Raw genomic sequence first — 19,703 nt, forward strand, 5'->3', positions numbered from 1 at the left:
ACTGCCAGAGGACCGGACAACATGCCCTCCGATTTGACACACTGAACTCTGTCTGCAAAGTAGTTGGTGAACTAGGCTAGGCAGTCATTAGAAAAACCGAGGCTACTGAGTCTGCCGATAAGAATATGATGATTGACAGAGTCGAAAGCTTTGGCCAGGTCGAAGAAGACGGCTGCACAGTACTGTCTTTTATCGATGGCGGTTATGATATCGTTTAGTACCTTGAGCGTGGCTGAGGTGCACCCGTGACCGGCTCGGAAACCAGATTGCACAGCGGAGAAGGTACGGTGGGAGTCGAGATGGTCAGTGATCTGTTTGTTGACTTGGCTTTCGAAGACCTTAGATAGGCAGTGCAGGATGGATGTAGGTCTGTAACAGTTTGGTTCCAGGGTGTCTCCTCCTTTGAAGAGGGGGATGACCGCGGCAGCTTTCTAATCCTTGGGGATCTCAGACGATACGAAAGAGAGGTTGAACAGGCTGGTAATAGGGGTGGTATAAGATGTATATTGGTGTATTTGCTTGGCTGTCTCTGTGATGTAGCCAGGCAGGCCAGGGTTATACAGCAGTCCTCTCAGGCATCACATGCCCCACCTCTCTGGCTGTGCTGTGCTGTGTTGAATAGGAGGTTGAGGATTAGAGAAGTCACTGTCACATGGGGTTCCCATCACTGCCTCTCCCGTCTGTCTGTCTCTGTCTCTGTCTCTGTCTGTCTCATGCCAAACCAAAGGACTGTGTTGCCAGGTCTAGAACACTGCTGGTTTGATCTTTGTTATAAAGATTATCACTAACGAATGCATTATGTAATTATTAGAACAATTCTTTCTATGTTTGGCAAGGATGGGGTTTAGCTTAGGTTGAGGAACTGTTGTGCTTCTCTTCCTGTGTTACTCTGAATGATTCCTCTCAGTGCTGTGCTCTACATGTCTACAGGCAAGGTGATGATAGGGTGTGGAGAAAATCAATGGGACTCTTAAGACATGAAGCACGCAGGAAGGGGATTTCAGATACACATAGAAAATGGGGAGGAAGAGTTGTGGGTAATGTAGTTTGGTTTGGGGACACCCATTCCCCACATTGTGTGGGTGCTGGCTCCCCTCTGTATATCCCATAAAGGCTGAAATCTAGGCCAGCTCTGAGTGCATACCTGAGCTCATCTCTCGCTCGCTCTTTCTCTCTCTTGCGCTCGCTCTCATATGCGTGCCAGTCGTATGCTGACCTCACTGAATGGGCTGCCGTCTGAATATTTGAGGTGCCCAGGTTTCCTGCAGGCAGGAGTAGAGGAACGGGCTGGTGCTGCTGTTGTGGTGGACTGGTGAGAGGCAAGAAGGGTCTCTTCTATTATGGTAATTGCTAATCCTCATGTTGTGGAATGGAAAAGCACACAGTCTCCAGACCCTAGTTGACTAACTCTCACTGATGAAGTGGGTCAAGTTCACCTGTCAAGGATATTGAATTAGCATTATTCATTATTCTACAAGGACACTGACTTTGATATTATATTGGAATAAGTGTAGGTATACAGTACCAGTCAAAAGTTCAGACCCTCCTATTCATTCCAGGGTTTTTCTTTATTTGGACTATTTTCTACATTGTAGAATAATAGTGATGACATCAAAACTATGAAATAACACATATGGAATCATGTAGTAACCAAAAAAGTGTTAAACAAATCAAAATATATTTTATATTTGAGATTCTTCAAAGTAGCCACCCTTTGCCTCGATGACAGCTTTGCACACTCTTGGCATTCTCTCAACCAGCTTCATGAGGTAGTCACCTGGAATGCATTTCAATAAACAGGTGTTATTTGTGTAATTTCTTTCCTTCTTAATGCGTTTGAGCCAATCAGTTGTATTGTGACAAGGTAGGGGTGGTATACAGAAGATATCCCTATTTGGTAGAATATCAAGTCCATATTATGGCAAGAACAGCTCAAATAAGCAAAGAGAAACAACAGTACATCATTATGTCAATAAGAAGAGACACGAGCAATGGACATTATACCGGTGGAAATCTGTCCTTATTGTCCAAATTTGAGATTTTTGGTTCCAACTGCCATGTCTTTGTGAGATGTCTTTGTCAGATGCAGAGTAGGTGAACGGATGATCTCTGCATGTGTTGTTTCCAACGTGAAGCATGGAGGAGGAGGTCTGATGGTGTGGGAGTGCTTTGCTGGTGACACTGTCAGTGATTTATATAGAACATTTAACTACTTAACCAGCATGGCTACCACAGTATTCTGCAGCGATACGCCATCCCATCTGGTTTGCTCTTAGTAGGACTATCATTTGTTTTTCAACAGGACAATGACCCAACAAACCTCTAGGCTGTGTAAGGGCTATTTGACCAAGAAGGAGAGTGATGGAGTGCTGTATCAGATGACCTGGCCTCCACAATCACTCGACCTAAACCCAATTAAGATGGTTCGGGATGAGTCGGACCGCAGAGTGAAGAAAAAGCATATGTGGGAACTCCTTCAAGACTGTTGGAAAACTATTATTCATGAATCTGGTGGAGAGAATGCCAAGAGTGTGCAAAGCTGTCATCGAGGCAAAGGGTGGCTACTTTGAAGAATCTCAAATATAAAATATTTTGATTTGTTTAACACTTTTTAAAAATTGGTTACTTGATTCCATGGATGTTTTTTCATAGTTTTGATGTATTCACCATTGTTCTACAATGTAGAAAAGAGTAAAAAAAAAATTTGACTGAGTAGGTGGGTACAAACTTTTGACTGGTACTGTATTTCTTGAGAACCCGTCTCACTGGAATGCAGATTGTGCTCCCTGTGCTACAGAGTCTTTGATGTGGTGTGCATGCTGACATCTCTGAGGAGGTTATTGGGGTTTTGTCCCATTTCAGTAGTTATGTGTTCGACTGAACAGCCAGAGCTGGTGCTCTGTGTGATGGAGAGACAGATCTGTTGGTCTCCTCAGCTCTATTTTTGGTCTGTACCTTTTTGTACCGGACTGTGTGCGCGTGTTAGTGGTGGCTGTTGTTCTGTGGAGCAGGGATGTATCTCCGGCTCAGAACTCTCCTGACCCACTGCCTCAGGAATGGAGTTAAACACGTCCTTATGCAAAATGTCTCCCACACAGTTACTGCTGCAATTTGTAACATGCTTGCTCAGAGATGGGCCTTCCTTATGTTCGGCCAAAACAACTTGTCATATCTCTTTCTCTCTGAACAGAGAGTGGGTGACTGAGTGGGTGACTGACAAGTATTGATGTTTGTTGTGTTCCCACTCTGCCTAAAATGGCTTGTCTGCCATGTGAGATCTGACTGGATGGTTGCCCCAGTTTCCTCTTATTCTCATTTGCCTGACTGGTTATTCCCAGAAGACCCGAAAGAAAGGAATACGTTTCAGGAATTCGTCCTGATTGGGCTTTAACTTAGCTTAAAGATGTACACGAGACTCAGTCAAATATCTGGATTTTAGATTTTTTTATAAATGCAAGGATTCGTTGGCCGTCTTTATGCAGTCTTGGGTTTAGTGATGAGAGACAAACGGGGCCATTTATACCAGGTAGGCTGCCAAGGCCTGTGAGTGGCCTAAAGTTTTAGTCCTGCCGTATCTGCCCTCTCTCTAATTAAATAGCCAACGTTGTTTTGGCAGCTAACACCCTCCCACTCACCATGCTGAACACTCGCCCCTACACACAGACACAGGGCTGGGGTCAGTTTATTAGACTGCTCAGGAACCAACTCCCCCTGTATATGGGGAACTCAACCGTTGTTAAACGTTCATTTAGAAATCAGTTGTATCAGCACAACCTCCTTCCCCCCCTTTGCATGCACTACTGAAGCACACAAAGACGCACACAAATGCGGATAAACACACACGTCCCGTCACGTGAGCATCTTGCCGATTCAGTTGCTTGCCGCTCCCCTTCACTCTGCGGATGGTTGACATGGAATCGGTAGCCAGGGCCTTCACATAATCCTTCACGGAGCACCGCAGAGCTCTCCTTCACAGAGCGGCCTGTGCTCTACAGCAGAGCCCCAGCCTCCGGGACACAGCATCTACTGGGTCCCCAACAACCCGGATGCTCCGGGTTTCAGGGCAAATGGAAAGGGAAACTGTGACGCGACTTTCACTTTTGAACGTTAAGGCGACACTCCATCTCAACATCTACTGGATTGGTTGAAACACTGCAGAAGAGAACCTCCCCCGACAGTTTATTTTCTTCTCGTCAAGACCAGTATGTAGGCGTCACGAGAACTTTCAATCCCAATGATAATAACTGACCATCAATAGCTCTGCCCAATCCCTGAGATCTGTAAGACCATGGGTTTAACAATAATTGGTTTTACACGTTTTTTTTTTGTACTTGTTATTTTCATTTTTTGAAATATATTCCAAAGTATTCCCATGCGTAATAGAGAGAAGGGATTGTATAATAACTGATTGGATTTATATAGTACTTTTCTACTAACTGAGGTACTCAAAGTGCTTTAGGGGGAAACTCACCTCATCCACCGTCAATGTGCAGCACCCAACTGGGTGATGCACGGTGACCATTTTTGTGCCAGAACGCTCACCACACAGCTATCAGTTGATTAAGGAAAGGGGGATACCTAGTCAGTTGTACAACTGAATGCCTTCAACTGAAATGTGTCTTCCACATTTAACCCAACCCCTCTGAATCAGAGAGGTGCGGGGGGCTGCCTTAATCGACATCCGCGTCAAGTAGCGTATCTAGACGTTGTTAGAATAGATGTAATACATAATGAACAGAGGGATAGTGAGCATTCCAATTGCAGTGTAAACTATCAGCCGTTTTATAATGTGAAGTGTGGTTGTGATCGAGTCGTGTGTGTGTAAATAAGAATTGAGGTGGTAAACCAGAGTAGCCAGCTTGTTGTGAATGGAGGGTTTTGAAGTAGACAACTACAGTAGTTGTATTGCAGACAGTGTTATTTGTGAACGGAGGAGCTACAGTGAGTCTCTTAATATTTCCTTTTTATTTAGCAAATATTTGTCTTATTTTCAGTCTGCACCGTTGGGAATGGGCTCGTAAGTAAGCATTTCACTGTAAAGGCTGTTGTTTTCGGCGCATGACACATTTGAAAGTGCATTTATGATTTCATTTGATTGGAGGATGGGGCTCTTCCTGATTGGAGGAGGAGGAACCTGATTCGCTGGATCTTGGAGTGGCAGTGGCGGCTGCCAGATAGCACAGCTGGGGCTGAGGAGGGGTACCGTAATGTGTGCTGTGCGCTCCACTTGCTATCCACATTAATTATTGGACAGAGGGACGGGCCTCCTGCATCACAACCATTTTTATCTGAAGGGGACAATGACCCATGTTCTTCATGGCTGTCTGAAATTAGTGTTCGCTCTGTGAGTCTAAATGGTCAGTGAATCCCTGGCATATATTTGATAAAAGTATCCACTGCGACAGCGCCACAAAGGAGCAATTGCAAAGCTATTGCACAGATATAGCAGCGGAATAGGGCGGACTCCTGTAATTCAAGCGATTATATCGAGATGGGCAAGACTGACTGGATCTGGTGATATTATAACTGTGCTAAGGCCTAGTGTAATTTCAGCTCTGTCTTTTGAGGATCATGCCTCGTTCCCATCGATCACTCATTCAGACATATTGATCAGTCAAGGCTGCCTGGTATCAATCTACTCTCCCAGAGGATTTCATCCGGCTCAGCCTATAGCCGTTTCTGGAGCCACTATTTGGGTCCTTTCTTACACTACTTTTTGGATACATATTGCACACCTGATCTGTGCTACTTGATGAATGTTATTTACCATATATACTATATACAAAAGTACGTTGACACCCCTTCAAATGAGTTGATTCGGCTATCGCACTTGTTGCTGAGAGGTGTATAAAATCTAGTAGAATGGCCTTACTAAAGAGCACCGTGACTTTCAACGTGGCACAGTCATAGGATTCCACCTTTCCAACAAGTCAATTTGTAAAATGTATGCCCTGCTAGAGCTGCCCAGTCAACTGTAAGTGCTGTTATTGTGAAGTGGAAATGTCTAGGAGCAACAAACTGCCTCTAGAAGTAAATTGGGCACAATAACTGCTTGTCTGGAGCTTCATGAAATGGCTTTCCATGTCCGAGCAGCCATACACAAGCCTAAGATCACCATGCGCAATACCAAGTGTTGGCTGGAATGGTGTAAAGCTCAGCACCATTGGAGCAGTGGAAACGCCTTCTCTGAACTAGACTGGCTTGCACAGATTCCTGATCTCAAACCCATCGAACACCTTTGGGATGAATTGGGATGCTGACTGCGAGCCAGGCCTAATCATCCAACATCAGTGCCCGACCTCACTAATGCTCGTGGCTGAATGGAAGCAAGTCCCTGCTGCAATGTTCCAACATCTTTAAAAAAAAAGTATTTATTTAACCTTTTAACTAGGTAAGTCAGTTAAGAACAAATTCTTATTTACAATGAAGGCCTACCAAAAGGCAAAAGACCTCCTGCGGGGATGGGGGCTGGGATTAAAATAAATAAATAACATAAATATAGGACAAAGTGGAGTGATTACGATAGAGGAAACCAAGTCTAGATTTAACTTTAGCCTGCAGCTTTTTTATGTGCTGAGAGAAGGACAGTGTACTGTCTAGCCATACTCCCAAGTACTTGTATGAGGTGACTACCTTAAGCTCTAAACCCTCAGAGGTTGTAATCACACCTGTAGGGAGCGGGGCATTCTTCTTACCAAACCACATTGTGACGGCCCTGAATTATTTTGAGCCGTCTCAGTGCTTCTCCTTCCAATAGGGTGCTTTCCCTTTAATTCCCAATTAAATAGCCAGCATCAGCTGCGCAAAAGTGGGGTTTTGTGATGGAGACGTGACTGAGGATGTGTTCCCGAAGCTTCTCTATTCCGGTTGTTTTGTTGCTGTTAAACATGTGTTTTGTAGCCTGAGAGAGTTTACCCAGGATCGGATCCACTCTTTGCGTCCGTGGACTACTCCTCTCCATTCTTCGTGGCCTTTCTCCGCTGGAGATCTGTTGGCGGATTGGATTGTCTGACTGACCGACTGACTACCACCTTTTTTGTATACGGTATTTCATTTGTTTTGATATGATGTATACGGTGATGATTTATGTAGTTAGATGTAGTTGAGGAATTAGTAAGAGCTGATACGCTTTAAAGTTCTGTGGTAAAATTGTTATATTGATTGTATGATTTAATACTGGGTTTACGCTACACGGAATGAACGGACAAACATTGCGTGACAAAAGTCACTTGAGTTCACTGAACTCCTTTACCGGGCTGGACTCTTTTTAGGCCCGAGGTACAGGACATTTCTGGAGGAACCAGAACTCATTGTGTTATATTATTATGTGTGTGTAATCCATTGATGTTGCTAATACAACCCACGCAAAATAATAGTTGTTTTTGAAGTTCTTTTCAATGTTTTAAGGGTTTATGAAAAGTTGATTTCCCTTCTGACGTTTACATAAGTCCTTTGTAATGGTGTAGACTTGACGGACCAGATGGGACTCATTCCCTCCCAAACTAAAAGGAGAAACCAATGTTTTCTCTGGTAGGCACAACCTACCTGGCACCCCTATAAAAAATAACCTCAAGTCAAAACCGTTACATAAAAAATGGCACCCCAGATGGGACAGCTCAACATTGAGAACTAACCAAAGCAAATATTTTGTGTGGAATTAAAACAATGGATTCACCCCAAGATAATGTGCTCATCCATTTCATACCTGTCAATGGGAATACACAGGGCTATTCTGACCATCAAGCTGACAACACAAATCATAATGGGAATGGAGATAATGGAGTTGATTTGGGCCAGAGCCCTGGGAATCTGAATGCTCGGTCTGGACCACAGGCCACAGGAGGTCTAACCAGTTACTCACTTATTGACATGGATCTGTGTGAAAGTACTGAGCCAGCCCTCCATCTGACACCCAACCTTCCTCCATTGTCTGGTTTATCTCCAGAGGTTGTAGTTTTACAACTTCAAGGTGACATCCTTGATATTCGTCGGACTCAACAACATCTCCAAACTCTTATCCACGATAAATTCAAATGTCTGAGGGAAGAGCAACAACAGAGTGCCATGGAATTCAGAAACTCACTGAGCACTCTAACCCACACGCTGACAGAGCTCAGTGAGAGTGGAGGACGGGAAATTACTGGTGCCATGGACAGGCAGTTTGACTACCAACGAAACCAACTCACTGCCACTCTCCAATGGCGCCTGCAACATCATCACACTGAGGTCCTCAAGGACGTTAATTCTGTTTTTTCTCCCATGGTTAACACTGTAGACCACTTGCAAACAGAGCTCTCTAATTGTGTTAAAATGTTGGATGACGTGTCTGTGGACATGGCCTCCATTAGGCACAACTCCTTACACAGAGTTTCTCTAGTGTCCACTTCTGTTCAGACCACTGAGGGCCAAGCTGGCACCTCTGAAGAGCCAAGACAAGGCCATGCTACAGCCACCCCTTGCAGGATGCAATCCACCATGCATCCTGGTGTTCATTTTCATTGTCCGATAACGCCCTCCCCCTCTACTTCCTCAATCCCTCCTAGCTCGTTTGTTCATGGTGATTTGAGTAGATGTCATGTGGGGGCGATGCCCATTAAATTGCAATTTCCCACCTTTGGGGAAAAAAGATGACAGTCCTGATCCGCTAATGTACCTAGAAAGATGTCGTGACTTTCTTGCCCTCAATCCCCTGGCTGACGAAGAACTCCTTGCCACATTGAGGAATGTGTTGCATGGGACAGCTCGAGACTGGTGGGATGTGGCACGTCTCACCACTACCTCCTGGGCTGACTTTGAGGCCAAGTTTTCCTCTGCATTTCTGTCTGAGGACTACACAGATGAGCTGGCAGACAGAGTCAGGAATCGAGTGCAAAGAGAGAAAGAGAGTATCCGTGACTTTGCATACGGTTACCACTCCCTGTGCAGAAGGTGGAAACCTGGCATTGAGGAGGAAGAGGTCATTAAATTGATTTTGAAGAACATCAACCCACTACTAGCCAGTCAACTCCGAGAACGAGTCACCACTGTCGATGGACTGGTTCGCTTGGGACAGCAGTTTGAGAGGGACAGAGAATGCCAACAGCAATATGACCAAAGAAAGAAACAGACACCCAAACAGTTACCCAAGACAGACCATCAACAACAGCCAGAGTCTCAAGCCATGACCCCTCTCATGTTCTGTTGGAGATGTAGCCAAAAGGGACATTCTTCAGCTACATGTCCAAGACCGTATCAAGAAAACCCTTCCAGAAACCACAAATCACAACAGGCCAACACGCCTAACTCTCTTCGCAGGAATGACCATCCTTCTCTGGGTGCTTTAACCAGAGCTGAAATCCCAAGAGTCACTGCCTACGCCCCCCCATCGACATCCCCTTCCTTTCAGTTCATACCGCACCAACTGGTGTTACCCCTGTCCATAGGCCCATGGACAGGAAGAGCCATCCTGGACACCGGGTCATCCTACACACTGCTCAATGAGAAACTGTGGAAGGAGGTTAAAGGTCCGCAATACAACTTGAAGCCGTGGACAGAAGGTCCACTCTATCTGGCTGATGGTGAGGCTAAACGACCACTTGGATGGAGTGAGGTAGAGTTCCGCCTGTGTAACCGCTCCTATATGATTCCTTCGGTTATCCTACAAACCAAGAACCTTGCTTTTCCTGTCGTGTTGGGAATTGATTTCATGTACTTCAGTGGTGTCCAGATTGATATCGCACACAATTGCTACTGGTTTCCATACAATCCGAGCAAGAAGCATTTCTTCCAATCAGAAGCTACGAAGTTCCATGATTGGGGTTCAAATGTAGCAGTCTTCTCTGCCGTTGCTCCGTTACCACTAACCCTTGATAATCCTTCTGACGATCTCCTTTTACAGGCTGTAAGAAGAGCTCAGCTGGAACATCCAGAGGAGTTAAGGCTGTTGGAACAGCTGCAGAATAATGCTGATGTATGTACTTCAAGGCTAGGACGCACCGAGCTCCTGAAGCACAAAATATTCCTTACACAGGAAATGCCGATCAAGCAAAAGCCATATCGTTTGTCCCCAGCGACGCTAATCATCCAAAAGGGACTCATTAATGATATGTTAACACAAGATATAATAGAACGTTCCTCCTCTCCTTGGGCTGCTCCTGTTGTCCTAATCCCAAAAAAGACTGGTGGTCTTAGATTTTGTGTGGACTATAGGAAGACCAACAATGTTTCCCAGACTGATGCCTATCCTTTTCCTACCATCCACGAGATCCTGGAGTCATTGTCTGGCGCTGTTGTGTTCACTACCCTTGACCTCAATAGTGGTTATTGGCAAGTTGAGATGGACCAGGAAAGCAAGGACAAGACTGCTTTTGTTTGTGCTGAGGGCTTGTTTTCCTTTAAGGTGATGCCTTTTGGATTAAAGAATGCACCTGCCACTTTCCAAAGACTGATGGAGATTGCGTTAGGTGAGCTCAAAGGGAAGATCTGTTTCGTCTACCTGGACGATATAATTATCTACTCCCAGAACAGAGAACAACACTTTCAAGATCTTCAAGCAGTGTTGGACAAGCTAAGAGAAGCTGGTCTGACCGTGAATATGAAGAAGAGCAACTTCTGCCAAACTTCCCTGAAGTTCCTTTGCCATATTGTGTCTTTCGACGGCATTCATGTGGATCCTGAAAAGACCAAGGCGGTACAAGATTTTCCTGTGCCAACCACACTCAAGGCCCTTCAACGGTTCCTTGGGATGGCTGGATGGTACCATCGGTTTGTGTCGAACTTCTCCCAGGTGGCAGAACCCCTCAACGCGTTGAAGCGAAAAGGAGTGAAATTCCTATGGACGGCAGAGTGCCAGACATCCTTTGAAACCCTGAAACGACACCTCGTCACACCTCCCATTTTAGGTCATCCCAACTTTGATTCCCCTTTTGTTGTTTACACTGATGCAAGTGATGTTGGACTTGGTGCTGTCCTAGTCCAACAGACTGGACTTGGCACTGAAGAAGTGCTAGCGTTCGCCAGTCGGACATTGAATGGAGCAGAACGGAACTACTCCACAACCGAGCAAGAGTGCCTTGCAGTTGTCTGGGCTTTGGAAAAGTGGAGGTACTACCTGGAGGGAAGACACTTCACTGTGGTCACTGACCATTCCTCCCTTGTGTGGGTGTTCAAGACCAACAAACCAAGCACCAGACTCATAAGATGGGCTCTACGGTTGCAAGAGTTCACCTTTGCAGTAGAATACAGGAAAGGAAAATACAACACTGTTCCAGATGCCTTATCCAGGGCTCCTGCTTGTGATAACGGTGGCCCTCATTTTACATGTGCTACTGTCCTGTCAAGCAGTCGAGACTCGCCCAAAACAGACTTTCCCATCTCTGATGAGACCATATGGAAAGCCCAACAGGATGATCCAGAAGTACAGGCTTTGTACCAGACTATCCTGGAAGATGGAGAAAAGATGGTCAATCCTACCACAAAGCTGACCATCATGGAAGACAAAGTCTACCGTGTTGTACAACTACCTCACAGAACCCTCTACCAATTGTACATACCTAAAACTCTACGCCTACAACTGCTTCAACATTTCCATGAAGACCCATTAGCTGGTCATTTGGGCAGGTTCAAAACCTACAAGCGGTTGCAAGCGTTACTGTACTGGCCACATCTGAGCATGGATGTGAAGTCACACATCCGAAACTGTCAGGTTTGTCAAATGTACAAACCAGAAGGTAGAAAGCCTGCTGGCAAGTTGCAGCAAACGGTGGTTACCCGACCTTGGGAAATGCTAGGAGTGGATTTGATGGGTCCATTTCCTAGAAGCTCCAATCAGAATGTGTACATGCTTGTGTTTGTTGATTATTATTCAAAGTGGGTGGAACTCTTTTCCCTGCGTCAGGCCACAGCAAGGACCGTCTCTAACATCCTTATGAAAGAGATCCTGACTCGCTGGGGAGTGCCTGATTACATCCTGTCTGATCGAGGTTCCCAATTTGTCTCTGATCTCTTTGAGGAGACCTGCCAAAGATGGAACCTGAGACAGAAGTTGACCACAGCCTATCACCCACAGACCAATCTCACTGAGAGAGTAAATCGAACCTTGAAGACAATGATTGCTTCCTATGTAGGGACCCAGCACAAACACTGGGACAAGCACCTTCACGAGTTTCGATTTGCCCTGAATTCTGCTGTGCAAGAGTCCACTGGAGTCACACCTGCAGAGCTGAACCTAAGTCGTCCCCTCCGAGGACCCTTGGATATGGTGCTACAGCCCCAGCAGCTTACTCCAGACGCTGCTTGCTATGACCAGGTAGTCCATCTCCATGACTTGAGAGCTCTTGTCTCAAAGAACATGATCCAGGCTCGACTCAAGCAGAAGAGAAATTATGATAAGAACAGACGAGACATGCAGTTTCAGCTTCGTGATCGGGTGTGGCTTCGCTCTCATCCTTACTCGAAAGCTGAACAATTCTTCTCTGCCAAGCTCGCTCCTAAATGGCAAGGACCATATAGGATTGTGGAGCAGATGGGCCCTTTGAACTACCGAGTGGTGAAAGAGGACACAGGTGAAGATATGCGCGTTGTCCATGTCTCACGCCTTAAGGCCTGTTACCCCTCGGCTGAGGAATTGGAGGCGATTGAGCGCCGCAAGATCTTGGATATCTTTGAAGAGGAAAGTGAGGAGACTTTTCTCGGATTCCCAGACCCAGAAGTCTCACACCTTAAGGCCTGTGACCCCTCAGCTGAGGAGCGTGAGCTCCAAAAAGTCATGAAAATGTTTGTAGAGGAAAGTGATGAGGAGACCTTTCTCGGTTTCCCCGAACAAGATGTGCCTTCCAGGGCAATGGAAGGCTTTTTCCAGGGGAGGGGGTGTGTGACGGCCCTGAATTATTTTGAGCCGTCTCAGTGCTTCTCCTTCCAATAGGGTGCTTTCCCTTTAATTCCCAATTAAATAGCCAGCATCAGCTGCGCAAAAGTGGGGTTTTGTGATGGAGACGTGACTGAGGATGTGTTCCCGAAGCTTCTCTATTCCGGTTGTTTTGTTGCTGTTAAACGTGTGTTTTGTAGCCTGAGAGAGTTTACCCAGGATCGGATCCACTCTTTGCGTCCGTGGACTACTCCTCTCCATTCTTCGTGGCCTTTCTCCGCTGGAGATCTGTTGGCGGATTGGATTGTCTGACTGACCGACTGACTACCACCTTTTTTGTATACGGTATTTCATTTGTTTTGATATGATGTATACGGTGATGATTTATGTAGTTAGATGTAGTTGAGGAATTAGTAAGAGCTGATACGCTTTAAAGTTCTGTGGTAAAATTGTTATATTGATTGTATGATTTAATACTGGGTTTACGCTACACGGAATGAACGGACAAACATTGCGTGACAAAAGTCACTTGAGTTCACTGAACTCCTTTACCGGGCTGGACTCTTTTTAGGCCCGAGGTACAAGACATTTCTGGAGGAACCAGAACTCATTGTGTTATATTATTATGTGTGTGTAATCCATTGATGTTGCTAATACAACCCACGCAAAAGAATAGTTGTTTTTGAAGTTTTTTTCAATGTTTTAAGGGTTTATGAAAAGTTGATTTCCCTTCTGACGTTTACATAAGTCCTTTGTAATGGTGTAGACTTGACGGACCAGATGGGACTCATTCCCTCCCAAACTAAAAGGAGAAACCAATGTTTTCTCTGGTAGGCACAACCTACCTGGCACCCCTATAAAAAATAACCTCAAGTCAAAACCGTTACAACATGACCTTTGTTTTGGAGGTGTTCAAAATAAGTTGAAGGGTAAAGAAAGCTTGTTGGACACTAAGAAAGCTTTGTTGTAGAGTATTTAACACAATCTGGGGAGGGGCCAGCTGAGTATAAGACTATCATCTGCATATAAATGGATGAGAGAGCTTCCTACTACCTGAGCTATGTTGTTGGTGTAAATTGAGAATAGCATGGGGCCTAGGATTGAGCCTTGGGGTACTCCCTTGGTGACAGGCAGTGGCTGAGACGACATATTTTCTGACTTTATACACTGCACTCTTTGAGAGAGGTAGTTAGCAAACCAGGCCTGAAGACCCCTCAGAGACACCAATATTCCTTAGCCGGCTCACAAGATTGGAATGGTCTACCGTATCAAAAGCTTTGGCCAAGTCAATAGAAATATAGTAGCACAACATTGCATAGAATCAAGGGCAATGGTGACATCATTGGGGACCTTTATGGTTGCTTTGACACATCCATAACCTGAGCGGAAACCAGATTGCATACCAGAGAGAATACTATAGACATCAAGAGCGCCAGTCAGTTGATTATTGACGAGTTTTTCCAACACTTTTGATAAACAGGGCATAATAGAACTAGGCCTGTAACAGTTAGGATCAGCTTGATCTCCCCTTTTAATTAAAGGATGAACTGTGGCTGCCTTCCAAGCAATGGGAACGAGACAGGTTAAAAAGCTCAGAGATAGGCTTGGCGATGATAGGGGCAGCAACGTTAAAGAAGAAAGGGTCTAAACCATCTGACCCAGATGTTTTTTGGGGTTAAGTTTCAGGAGCTCCTCTAGCACCTCGGACTCAGTGACTGCCTGCAGGGAGAAACTTTGTAGCGGGGCAGGGGGAGAAGCATCAGGGATATAGTCGCTTTTAAAATGGGTGAAAGATGAGGAAATCTTGGACAGGCATGGAGGCATGACTGAGTCAAATAGGAATCCTGACTTAATGAAGTGGTGATTAAAGAGTGCAGCCATGTGCTTCTTGTCAGTAACAACCACATCATCAACTTTAAGGGACATGGGCAGCTGTGAGGAGAAGGGTTTATTCTCCAGGTCTTTAACCGTTTTCCAGAACTTATTGGGGTTAGACCCACAGAGACAGAACTGCTCAAAGTAACTAACTTTGGCCTTCCGGATAGCCTGAGTACACATATTTCTCATTTGCCTGAATGATAGCCAGTCAGCCTGAGTATGCGTGTGCCGAGCCTATCGCTAAATGCAATTCTTGAGGTGGAGTAACTCTGCAAGATCACGGTCAAACCAGGGGCTGAACCTGTTTTTAATTCTCATTTTCTTTATGGGGGCGTGTTTGTTAACAATACCATTGAAAATATCAAAAAAGAAAGTCCATGAGTCTTCGACAGAGGGGGATCAAGCTGCTTCTATACCATTTTACAGAGGCCAGTTCATGAAGGAAGGCTTGCTCAATAAAGTTTTTTAGCAAGTGTCTATGACAAATAAGGACAGGTCGTTTCACTGAGCAGCCATTACGATCACAGGCTGTAAAACAGTGATCACTAAGGTATCAGTCTGGTGTTTTCTGTAATGACCTATCAGGATCATTTGTGAGGATAACATCAAGAAGAGTAGCCTTTTCTGGGTGTTTGGAGTCATACCTTGTGGGATTGATAATAATCTGAGAAAGATTTAGGGAGTCCCATTGCTTTAGGACTTGGTCAGTTGGTTTAAGCATGTTTCGCTTTAGGTCACCTACCAGGACAAATTCAGATTTAGTGTAAGGGGCCAGGAGAGAGCTTAGGGCAGTAGGGTACAGCTCGGTGCTGATGGAGGACGATAGCGCCCAGCAACAGTCAACAAAGAGCTATTTGAAAGTGTAATACTTAAAACCAGCAAATCAAATTGTTTGGGGACAGACTTGGTGGAGACAACTGAACACTGAAGGTGATCCTTGGTAAAGATTGCCACTCCCCCACCTTTGGAAGATCTGTCTTGCCGAAAAAGGTTATAATCAGAAAGGTTAACTTCTTGACGCAACCCATCCCGTTAGCGGGATAATTGTCATCAACAACCGCTAAATTGCAGAGCGCCACATTCAAATAATATTACAAAAAATATTTATAGTCATGAAATCACAAGTGCAATATAGCAAAACACAGTTTAGCTTTTTGTTAATCCACCTGTCGTGTCAGATTTTGAAAATATGCTTTACAGCGAAAGCAATCCAAGCGTTTGTGTAAGTTTATCGATCACTAGACAAAACATTATGAACACCTTGCATCAAAGTAGCTTGGTCACGAAAATCAGAAAAGCAATAAAATGAATCGCTTACCTTTGATCTTCGGATGTTTTCACTCACGAGACTCCCAGTTACACAATAAATGTTCCTTTTGTTCCATAAAGATTATTTTTATATCCAAATACCTCCGTTTGTTTGGCGCATTATGTTCAGAAATCCACAGGCTCGAGCGGTCACGACAACGCAGACGAAAATTCCAAATAGTTTCCGTAATGTCCACAGAAACATGTCAAACTTTTTTTATAATTAATCCTCAGGTTTGTTTTTAAAATATATAATCGATAATATATCAACCGGCACTGTCTCTTTTTCAGTAGGAGAGGGAGAGACAATGGCTGCCCCACTCTGTTGCGCAAGCAAAACTCATGCGAACACCCAGCTATCCAGTGACGCGATGTTATCTTTCTCGCTCATTTTTCAAAATAAAAGCCTGAAACTATGTCTAAAGACTGACACCTTGAGGAAGCGATAGGAAAGGAATCTGGTTGATATCCCTTTAAATGGAGCAACGGCAGGCTATGAAACATGGGGCTTTCAAAATAGAAGCCACTTCCTGGTTTGATTTTCCTCAGGTTTTTGCCTGCAATATCAGTTCTGTAAAACTCAGACAATTTTTTGAGAGTTTTGGAAACTTTAGAGTGTTTTCTATCCTAATCTGTAAATTATATGCATATTCTAGCATATGGGCCTGAGAAATAGGCCGTTTTACTTTGGGAACGTTAATTTTCCAAACGTAAAAATAGTGCCCCCTAGCTGAAAGAGGTTAACATCCGTATTCAAAACACTCTTTCTTAAGCACGTCTCAGTAATGACCAACACATCTGGAATGGAGCTCTGAACCCACACTTTCAATTGATCCATTTTAGGTAAGGCTTTTACAGGAGCAGTAATCAGTGAAGCAGATATCAGAGCACAAGTCAGAATTGGGGCTAGAAACAGTAGATGGGCCAGGGTGTACATGCACATTTCCAGATATCATCAACCGAAATACAATCAAGGCACGGCATAGTACAGGGAGAGCACTGCAGTGCAGATTTATGACATCTGAATGTGCATCAGATGGCAACAAGATCATATTGTACAGGAATTACATCAGGTAACATGAATACAAAGCCTGTGAGAGGTGTTTAGAATGGGATGGGAGGCCAAAAGTCTGTGTAACCAATAGAAAGTCAGTCTCGAGTGTGGGAACAAACAGTCTGTCCCACGGTTGGGTAAAGAAAGTTTGTAGTCAACAAAGCATGCAGGAGTCCTGAGGTAAATAGAAAAATGCACAATACAAAAAATGAAATATATATAACGACTTGGGGGGGAAGTCATTGTAAATTTAGAGTCACTCGCCCCAACAGTGCATGTGTGCTGGAGGTGAGTGAAAGCTCGGGAGAGAGACAGAGGGGGGAGACAAGCCAGGGTAGATGGTGAACAGATCGCCAGGTGGAATCCAAGCAGCAGTGCAGCAGGCAAAGGGAGTAGGTGCCACCCACTTGTGGTAGCCAGCCAATTGTTGGTCTCAAAGGCTTTGACACCTCTCGCTTCACACGTCAGTGCTAATTGAAGTTGTCCTAGCAAAGCTTGGTAGCCTGAGCATTCAGTCCTTATTAAGTAAAAAATATAATTGTAATGTATTTTTCTTCTTGGCTTCTGATGGTAAAAAAAAATTGCTTCAGACTGAGCATTACTCACTCAGCTCCAGGTTGGATGGGGTTTTCAGGTCTGCTTGTTTGCCAAAACATTTGATGTATAGTTTGGGAATAATAATCCTTGAGTGTAGGAAGCATTCCAAGTAATTCCATCCAAAATCAGGTTGTAGGTTTCGAGTTTCGATTTGGAATGAAGGTTATGTTGTTTAGGGTAGCATCCTGTATATGTTCATCCCCAAAAAATCTAATTTTGTCTATCTCTAAATATATATATTTTTAAAAACATGCTGAAAAATGTGGGAGCTCATCTGCTCTAGTGGAAATCCTTCCCAGAAGAGTGGAGGCTGCTATGACACCAAATTATATGCAATTTTCGGCGAGCAGGTGTTCACATACTAATGATCATGTAGTGTACGTACAGTACTGTGTATATAGTTCCTGGGTACCCATGACCCTCACCTGCTGTCTGTCTCTTTCCCTCCCCCAGATCTGTCGAAGAACAGGCTCACAGAAATTCCCCCAGAGGTGTGTCTGTTCGCCCCACTCGAGTCCCTCAACCTATACCACAACTGCATCAAATGCATCCCAGAAACCATCATCAACTTGCAGATGCTGACCTATCTCAACATCAGGTCAGTGATGACTCATGGAGCACTGTGGTGTGATCTGTTGACCCAATGACCTCATACTGTTTGATATCACCGGGAAATACAAAGGCCCACATTACGGTGTTTACAGCAAAGCTTTTGTTATACTTTGATAATTTTTTCCCCTTTGACATGGTCAAATAACTCAGGCATAGATGGCAATGGCACCGAGTGGCCTTTAGGTGGAGCTGTTATAAGCAGTGTCACTTAAACCCTCATATCCACCGCCCCTTTTGACTTAGAGACTTAAACTTTGTTTGTAGGTATCTTCTCTCGTGCTGAACAAATTTGCTTGAAGGACCCATAAAGGTCCGTCAGGATATATTTTCCTCCAACTTGGAAATTTTGGATAACCTTTGAAAAAATGTATTCTCATGAACCAAATGTCCAAGTAACACCAACTATTAAATAAAATAAAATTGTATTAGTCACATGCGCCGAATACAACAGGTATGCTTACTTACAAGCCCTTAACCAACAATGCGGTTTTAATAAAAATACCAACAAAAAAAATGAATTAAAAGTAACAAATAATTAAAGAGCAGCAGTAAAATAACAATACTAGGCCTATGGTACATCTCTTAACTTAGTTTGAGAAAATAGTCTTATTTTACATGTCCAATTAAATCCTTTGTCAATCCACTTCACAATGGCCTATCAATTTGAAACTTTTTATGGTTAATAAAGTACATTACCATGATGAACCATGTTATATCTTATTAACAATTCACTTTTTGACTGTAACCAATGCTTAAAATCATCATAACATATATTTTTCACAATGACTAAAAGTCATATTCACAACAAATGTGGTCTTTGGACTCATTACAATATAGTCCCTAAAGTTGACGCATTCAAATATACCACACTATACCAGTAGATGCATTTTAGCACATACGCTAATATGCTAAAAATACTTTACAAATCGTCTCATAAAGTCATAGAACCAAATGACACCAAATTCTGGGCCCATGGTATATATCTTAACTATCAGATTTTGTGTGTCTATTTAAACCACTGTAAATCCACTCCACAGTGGCCTATCAACTTGAAACTTGTCATCGCTATCATGGATGTCCCTAAGATGAACCACACTGAATGTGGTATTCACATCTCAAAAAACAAGGAAGCTATTAACAACTCATTCTTTACATAAGTAACGCTCCAAATCATCTGCAATCGTCTTCTCCTCGTGAAACATACGTCAGATTCACTCCAGAATTTGTATTTCTGAATAATTAGATTAGAGAGTTTTTCATCAGTCTTTGATGGTAATGAGAAATAAGTTGCTGCATTTAAAAATGGCCGCACTTTACCTATAGATGCACATATGCTAATGCTCAAAATCATCTTCTCATGAACCTTAAGTCAGATTGACTCCAGATTTGGTTTATAGACTCAATGAATTA

At 43.9% G+C, this 19,703-nt stretch overlaps 1 protein-coding gene across 7 annotated transcripts in view; it reads left to right on the top strand.

Annotated features, from left to right (window-relative positions):
• The window catches only part of LOC110534027 (leucine-rich repeat and calponin homology domain-containing protein 2), an 84,340-nt gene that overhangs the window by 26,508 nt on the left and 38,129 nt on the right, over positions 1-19,703 (top strand). For all 7 annotated transcript variants that reach the window (XM_090186807.1, XM_036990424.2, XM_090186808.1 and 4 more), the window contains exon 2: positions 18,135-18,279. In XM_090186807.1, coding sequence (XP_090042933.1) covers positions 18,135-18,279 — 145 coding nt within the window. The remainder of the gene's footprint in view (positions 1-18,134; positions 18,280-19,703) is intronic.

This window comes from Oncorhynchus mykiss, chromosome 10 (genome assembly GCF_057628025.1).
Source record: "Oncorhynchus mykiss isolate SJ-2025 chromosome 10, ASM5762802v1, whole genome shotgun sequence".
Lineage (NCBI taxonomy): Eukaryota > Metazoa > Chordata > Actinopteri > Salmoniformes > Salmonidae > Oncorhynchus > Oncorhynchus mykiss.